Below are 8087 nucleotides of genomic sequence, written 5' to 3'. Positions count from 1 at the left end.
ACAGATTAAGCGCCTCACCGAAGCAGCAGAGAAAGTGATCACGGGTCAAGGAGCCACGGTGACACCTACTAATCTCTTTGTTGCTACGCTTGCTGTTCTGGCCTGCCAGGATAGACATTTCTATCTCCTGTACTTCTCAATATATTCATGACTGGAGCAATCCAGACCCTTCTGTAGACTATAGACAATATTTACGACATACAAATGTGCAATAGACTTGGAATGAATCCTTTATTCCTCCTCCTACTCGCGTTAATAGATGGCATAATAGTGCTTGGGTTCCTCCTATCCTAACCCTATCTTAAAATGGTTCTGTGTATGTTCAACCTTATCTCTGGAAGGCTATCGCGGCTACTTATCCTATAACGTTACACAGACAGTCAAATATTAATTTGTATAGCGTGCAAGCCTGTATCGCTGCTCCTTATGTTTTCTTAGTCTCTAACAACTCTTTAAATTTTGATATATTTCAAAATGGGACTGAATTTTGGTCAGTAGGTTATGACTGTATATTAACTAGTTGTGTACATCCTGATCTTAAAGTACAACTTTTGATGATTTTAAAGCGCCCGCCGTACATAATGCTTCCAGTTAAATTACCAGGTGTATGGTATGATGATTATGGATTACAAGTCATAAAAGAAATGTGGGGCTTCCCTGGTGGCGCAGTGGTTGAGAATCTGCCTGCTAATGCAGGGGACACGGGTTCGAGCCCTGCTCTGGGAAGATCCCACATGCCGCGGAGCAACTGGGCCCGTGAGCCACAACTACTGAGCCTGCGCGTCTGGAGCCTGTGCTCCGCAACAAGGGAAGCCGCGATAGAGAGAGGCCCGCGCACCGCGATGAAGAGTGGCCCCTGCTCGCCGCAACTAGAGAAAGCCCTCGCACAGAAACGAAGACCCAACACAGCCAAAAATAAATAAATTTTGAAAAGAAATGCGGGGCTTCCCTGGTGGCGCAGTGGTTGAGAGTCCGCCTGCCGATGCAGGGGACGCGGGTTCGTGCCCCGGTCCGGGAAGATCCCACGTGCCGCGGAGCGGCTGGGCCCGTGAGCCATGGCCGCTGCGCCTGCGCGTCCGGAGCCTGTGCTCCGCAACGGGAGAGGCCGCAACAGTGAGAGGCCCGCGTACCGAAAAAAAAAAAAAAAAAAAAAAAAAAAAAAGAAATGCGGTTGTCACTGTGCGCCAAGAGATTTGTTGCTGCTCTTATTTTAGGTATATCCGCTTTGATTACTGTAATAACCTACTTTTCCCTTTCAACTATTGCTTTGACTCAACAAATACATACAGCTCATCATGTAAATGAACTTCCTAAAAATGTTTCTCTGGCTCTTGCTACGCAGGAATCTATAGACCGAAAACTAGAAGTGAAAGTAGATGTCTTGGAGGAAGCAATTTTACATATAGGACAGGAACTTATGACTCTTAAAGTAAGACTGGCCCTAAGATGCCTTAAGGAATATAGATGGATTTGTGTAACCCCATGAAAGTTAGTGAATCCTTATACTCTTGGGAACGAATACAAACTCACATATTAGGTGTCTGGAATCATTCAGATCTAAGTTTAGATTTAGAAAAGTTACATCAAGAAATACATGACATTGGCAATGCTCAATTAGATGATTCCCCCGCAGAAACGGCACAGTCATTTTTTGATAGTCTTAGATCCTTTGTATCACAAAGAACTTTGTTTACACTGTTTACAAACATAGGCATAATAGCTGCTATAATATTAATTCTGGTTTTTCTCCTTCCAGTCATCTTCAAGATCTTAAGTAAAAGTATCCATCAAGTCTCCATTGAATTACACAGCGAGCTTTTAAAAAATAAAAAAAGGGGGAGATGTTGGAAGCCACCCTGGAGCCTCCACGCTGTGACAAGGTCATGGGACAACGATCCAAGACAGCAGTGCAGGGCAGTGCTGCGCCCAGGGGGCTGATTACATCTCTTCTGATCTGCTTTGTAATTTTGTGCTTATGCCCTGAAAAAGTACATGGGGGATTTGCCCCCCATCCAAAGCTTAACGGTGTGAGACGTCCTCTTCCCCCTCATAAACCCACAAATTGGGACTTTTTAACCACAGCCCCTGGCTGCTGGGAGAAAAATAAACAACCTGGAAATGTAGGGATGTTTGTATGGAAAACGCCAGAAATAGAAAAACAATGACCCTACATGGGAATGACAGATGATTATGGGTATCGTTGGCTCTGGTATAAGGATAAATTAATCATACAGAGTCAACTGCCAACATCGGAATTGTTGACTCGTCTATTCAGACAGGCTTCATGTCCAGAGGAACACAGTGATAGATTAAATTGTGAAAAATATTGTAGATGATTTAGGGGTACATTGTTAAAACCTGTCCATGCAGACCTCTAGGACACATAGGAAAGGTCAGGAAACTCCCTCCTCCGTAGTTCCTCTTAATAGCTTGTGACATATTAGCTTGGCTTTGTTATTAGTACGGATTGAACCTACTCTGGGAAAAAACAATGATGTTTTGAGAACCTTTGGAATTATCTTAAAAGTACATCTAGAAATATTAGGTGCATTCTAAGATCACTTAGGGTATATAAACCTGACTGTGAGAAAATAAAATAGGAGACCATGCTAGCACGTACACAGTGTTGTTGATTTATTTAACCTCCCCTCGCCGACGCTGTCCATCCCTCGGGTATTCCTGGACCTGCAGGAGCTGGACCCCCGCAGACGAGGATTCGTGGGCCCGTCGTTTATCAGGCAGAGCTTCCAGGGGAAACCAGTACGGGAGGGGGAAGCAGACCCTGAAGGGGAGGGGACAGCCAAGTCTTGCCTCACAGAGGGAAACTGGCTCCACCTCTCCAGGAACTCGAGAAACAGTCCATGTCACGTTGGACCTGGAGTCTGTACCCCTCCAGCAGGCATTGGTCAAGGGCTTCCCCAAGGATGTAAGTTTCCAGACACTTCCCACTTTCCTAGAGCCTGCAGGCTAGGTGGCTCCGCCAGCTTGGGGACTGGGAATGCAAGGTCACCAAGAGCCGGTGCCGCATGAGCAGGGGAGAGGGGTCCGAGGAGATAGTAATGAACAACGATGGCATCTGCTTTCCTCTATGCCCACTCCGCCAGCACCTGTAATAGTTGATTCTGCACACTTGATCTCACATCTGCCTCTGCAGTAGAAGCCTGGCACATGGCACATGCTTAATAAGAGTTGGTGAATGAATGAATGAATGAATGGAAGGAGAGAGGATAACTTTACTCATTTTCAGATGAAGAAACTGAGGCTCGGCGAAGTGAATGACTTGCCCAGGGGGCCACAGGAAATGAGCAGCACAGCCAAGGTCCCCATCAGCCTTCTGACTGCGTATCCAATGCGCCTGCACTACGCCCTAGCACGGCAATGCCCTCCCCCTCCCCAGCCCTTTCTTAGGGTACAAGATAACCCCTGACTCAGCTAGCAACGACTTCCTTATTGCAGATCTCAGAGGCTTCTAGGACTTTGAAGGAGGGGAGGGGAAGGCTCCCTGGGGAGGCTATATAAGCGCATGTTTCCTCCTAGCTGCCCTGGTAAAGGCCAGAGGGTAGCTGGAGTGCTCGCAGGGAACCACACCCCTTGCCTCAGCCCCGCTCCTCCTGCCCCCGGTTTTGAGCTCTGAGCTGCCTCCTCCGCTCTCCAGGACATGGCAGCCCCCGTGACCATGGCAGCCAGCCTCCTGCTCATGGCCCTGTGCACCCACTGCATTGTCCCTGCAGGTAAGATCTCTGACCCCACCCTGGGTCTCTCACGCAGGACAGCCGTCCCAAGGGCATGGCTGGAATGGCACAGCAGAGGACAGAGGACCGAGCAGCCTGGCTCTGGAGGGGACTGCTGAGAAGGGGGCAGCCCAGTGGCTGGACTGGAGGTGTTTAGTGCAGGGGACGGGCTCCATGCTGAAGCCCAGAGTCTAGAGCAGGCTGGCAAAGAACTTGGCTCTTCTCTCTCCTGTCTTTTAGGCTCCATAATCATCCCCTCTTCCTGCTGCATATCCTTCATTTCCAAGAAAGTTCCTGAGAGACTAGTGATAAACTACCAGCTGTCCAACAGCAGTGTCTGCCCCAAGGCAGGAGTGATGTAAGTAACTGCTACTCCCCGGCCACCTGGCAGGAGGGGGGCAGGGAGACATGGGCCTTCAGGATCACTGAGGGCCCTGCTGTGTGATCCTGGGGAAGTCACCTCACCTCTCTGAGCCTCAGCTTCCTCAGCCATAAGATTAGGAAGAGGATTCAGAGTCAATAATACCTATTGAGCACCAAACATATACGAGGCACCATTCGGGGCATAAAACATTCCCTTATCGAACCCTCTCAGCCATTCTTTGAGCTACGATTGATTATCCTCATTTTACAGGAGGGAATTAAGGCTCAGAAAGGTGACCTATTCAAGGTCACTTAGGACTCCAAATAACTTCAGAGTTACAAGACAGCAAATGTGACCTCACTGTGTAAACAGTGGCATGCCCTAGAAATGTGATCTTTCCTCAGCCCACAAGGTAGTATTTATAATGCATAATCATTTACTTGTAGTGAATTGTTGAAAGTTGTTAATACTTGTTTAAATTTTTTTACACTATAGCATTTATGCAATGGTTTACAGAATTCATGGAATTATTCTTATCAGTATGGAAATTAATTAAAACTTTGAATCTTAATTTTGTATGCATCTTTGAGGAAAAAAAAAAATTAATTATTAACCGTAATTTTCCCCACTGGCTCCAGACCCAGCTCCACAGCCTGGCATCCACTGCTCGGAGCCGGCTTGGAAAACAGCATCCCCCCCGCTGCCTCGCAGCTCTGGCATTCTCATCGGGCACGCTTCCTTGCACACTGTGTGAACTGGAGGCCTTTTTTCTTCGGGGTTTTCAGTGCATCTTCTCTCGTCCCCGTGAGCAGACATTGTGTGTCTCTCTTCAGACCCAGTGTTATCGAAAGGCAGGGCTGGGCCTCCCCCATATGACAAGGAGGTTACTGACCATGAACATGAGGTTACTGAAACAAAGGGATGCAGACGCACAGAGAGGAGACATCGCGCCAGGAACCTGCCAGGAGGCTGGGACAGCAGCGTGTCCTCGGGGCTTCCACACAACCTCCTCGGAAAGTGAAGGGGTCCAAACCCCCTGCCAGACCTCACGTGTGCTCTGTCACTCTTCCCACAGCTTCACCACCAGGAAGGGCCAGAGGTTCTGTGGCAACCCCAAGTTGCTGTGGGTCCAGAGGTACATGAAGAACTTGGATACCAAGCGGAAGAAAGCCTCCACCAGCACCAGAGTGATGGGTGCCAAAGTCGCTGTCCAGAGGCACCCTGCCAACAGCACCTTCATCTAAGCCCTGGCCGGCCCCCAGCCCTGAGCTTGGGCCTGGGTCTCGCCTCCTCACAGGCTGCTTGGGGCCTGGTGAGCCAGGGGTGGTAGGCAAAGGGCTGATGGTCCTGTTTCTTAGCAACATTCTCAGGGGATGTGTCTAGTCTATTAAAAAAGCCAAGGCGGGGGAGGCCTGCTCCTGGGGGCTGAAGGAGGGCTCCAAGCATCTCGGGCCTCTTGCCTTTCCTGAGCTGGGGGAGAAGGTCCCAGAAGGAGGGCCATGGTGGCCCTTTGTCCTCCCCCTGAGCTGGAGCTGGCACTTCTCTGACTTCTGGGTTCCATCAGAGCCCAAGCGCATGAGTCCTACCCTGCAGGCAGACTCTGCTTGTACCTTAGCCTGCAGCCGTCTTCTATGGGCCCTCTGGTCTTGCAGTGGGGCCTACCGGCTATCTGCCTATCTGTCTGGGGATGGGTGACCTCTCAACACCCATAGCTCTCCATTACACTGGGGATGCTCCTGGCCTGTCCCACTTGCAGCCTCCCAGGTGAATAAAAGCCCAACCAAAGCACAGGGCTCTTTGCTGCGTTCACTGCCAGATCCTGGCCCTCCTTGCACACCTCTCATGGGATACGACTAATAAAGGTTTTCAGGAACTTATTGGTTTTTGTAATGAAATGGGCCTGGAGCACCTGGATGAGGGGCCAGCCTGGGGAGCTGAATTCCTTTGTGAAGATGTGGGTTTAAGGAGATGTTTTGCTTCATGGCACCCTGTGTTCCACGCTACTTTGGGGACAAAGACCCTCTCTGCCTTTAAGGCTGGTCTTTCCCCACATTTTGGTGAGGGGAAGATGAGGTGGGAGCTGAGGAGGGAGAGGATCCCAGCCTTTTTTTTTTTCTATACTATATGTATTTGTCCAGTGTAGATGGACACACTTGCTGTTCTCAGATAACAATCTAAGTAAAATGTGATTTCTCCTTCGAAGGTGGTCATGTCTTGCCTGTTCTCATCTCCCTTGGGCGGCAGGGTTGGGGTGTCAACAGTGGAGTGCGTGCCCCAGAAATCACCCTGAGTTGCCCATCTGAGGCTGGGAGGGAATGAAGACAGCCTGAGCACAGGGTATCCCAGGAGTGGTCTTGGCCTGCCCTTGGGAGTCCTGTTATGAACCCTGAAAAACATACATGCCTAGCTGGATTCAATTAAATTTGTAAAAAATTTTTACAGAACATATTATTGTACAAGGAGCTGTTTAGGCATCAAAAGACTATTAAATTATAAAAGGTGGTTGGTTTCTGGCTTCAAAGGGTTAGGGAGAAAGATAACACATGCATACTCACAAATCAAAAGCAGTGTGGGTTTAATACCAATCCTGACTGATAAGCTGCATGACCTTGAAATATGTTACTTAACCTCTCTGAGACTCAGTTTCCCTCATCTGTAAAATGGGGATAAGGAAACCTTTCGATTTTGTTTGGGTTTTCCGCAGAAGCAGTCCCTGAAAACAAAGCTTTGGGTTCAGATATTATATTTGGGAGGTACAGGAAACAACACCAGGAAAATGGGGAGGTAATACAAGGGAAGGAAAGCTGCCAATAAGAGTGTGTTATCAAGCAGAGGGGAATTAGAGCTGCAGCCACTGGGCAGTGGTGTGAGACCCACCCCTCAGAATTACACCCCCTCCATTAGTCATTGTCAGCTGCGGGGAGCGTCGGTCTTCCTGCAGGTGGGAGCAGGGCAACCTTCCACGGTTCGAAACAAGCCTTCAGGTACAAAGAGTCTGCAGAGCACAGGAAAGGCCTGGCAGCAGACCATTAAGGTTCTTTTAACGCCATACAAAGCAGAATCAAGGGTAGCTTTAAACAACAAGAGAGGACATTCTGATGGGGAAAGAGAGCCTGCAGAAATCCTTGGCCCAGAGCTGGCCGCTCTGAACGGTGATTGAGCTTTCACTCTCTAAAGAATAGTGTTTCTTCTTCTTCTTCTTTTTAAAAAACTCTTTGCTTCCTTTTTTTTTTTTTTTTTAGGCCGTGCCGTGCAGCTATGAGGGATCTTAGTTCCCCACCCTCACCCCCGACCAGTTCCCAAGCAGTGGAAGCACAGAGTCCTAACCCCTAGACCACCAGGGAATTCCCACAAGAGAGTTTTTCTAAGGATGGAAGAGAGCTGGTGTCTTCAGGTGAGAGATGGAACTACAAACAGACGTTGGTCAGACTGTAGGTGACAACAGAACTCTGACGCACAGCCTCTGCAGCAAAATACCCAGAATCATGAGATTGGTCAGTGACCGCCAGCTTCCTAATTGTCCCCTTCCTCCAACTCAGAACCAACCAGAGAAGGCCAAATATACTCCCGAATCAATCACAGAAAATGTCTGCTTCTAGTTATCCCGCCTCCAGCTTCCCCGGGCCAACAGCCTCCATTCAAGACATACCTGTGCTTTCCCTCTGGTCCTCTCTGAAGCTCTCCCACTCCCTGGAGGCCTGTGAGCTCTGCCAAACACAGGTGATGCGTCTGATTTCCCTTGCTAGGCAAGCGCTGAATAAACTACCTTTGCTGATTCCCATCTGCTGGTTCTCGTTTATTTCATCAGGGAAGCTGTAAAATCTGGTACAGTTGCAGCCAGGGCCATGGAAGGATTGAAGCAGGCAGTGGTGAGGAGGAGAGAGCCTCCAAGAGTGTGCAAAGCTGGAACCCTGTCCTTCTGCTGGCAGGTGTGTCACCTGGGCCAGCCTCTTTGGAGGACCGTCTGGTAGCATATGTTAAAATGCTAGACA

The 8087-nt window shown here is 49.0% G+C and overlaps 1 protein-coding gene across 6 annotated transcripts; it reads left to right on the top strand.

Annotated features, from left to right (window-relative positions):
- The first annotated feature begins 2598 nt into the window (after nucleotides 1-2598).
- Nucleotides 2599-7875, top strand: CCL24 (C-C motif chemokine ligand 24). Of its 6 annotated transcripts, none has more exons than XM_067012293.1 (6): nucleotides 2599-2760; nucleotides 2844-2926; nucleotides 3248-3319; nucleotides 3656-3731; nucleotides 3972-4089; nucleotides 5171-6297. In XM_067012293.1, exons 3-6 carry the CDS (start codon nucleotides 3248-3250, stop codon nucleotides 5337-5339), a joined length of 435 nt encoding a protein of 144 aa, XP_066868394.1. In that variant the 5' UTR covers nucleotides 2599-2760; nucleotides 2844-2926; the 3' UTR covers nucleotides 5340-6297. The 6 variants fall into 6 exon arrangements, with proteins under 6 accessions (XP_066868394.1, XP_066868391.1, XP_066868395.1 ...); XM_067012290.1 differs by having other exon boundaries at nucleotides 2605-2738; XM_059037280.2 differs by lacking the exon at nucleotides 2599-2760 and adding an exon at nucleotides 7338-7875 and having other exon boundaries at nucleotides 5171-5407.
- The last annotated feature ends 212 nt before the right edge of the window (nucleotides 7876-8087 follow it).

This window comes from Kogia breviceps, chromosome 14, assembly GCF_026419965.1.
Source record: "Kogia breviceps isolate mKogBre1 chromosome 14, mKogBre1 haplotype 1, whole genome shotgun sequence".
Classification (NCBI taxonomy): domain Eukaryota; kingdom Metazoa; phylum Chordata; class Mammalia; order Artiodactyla; family Physeteridae; genus Kogia; species Kogia breviceps.
This window is presented reverse-complemented; position numbering and strand designations above follow the sequence as displayed.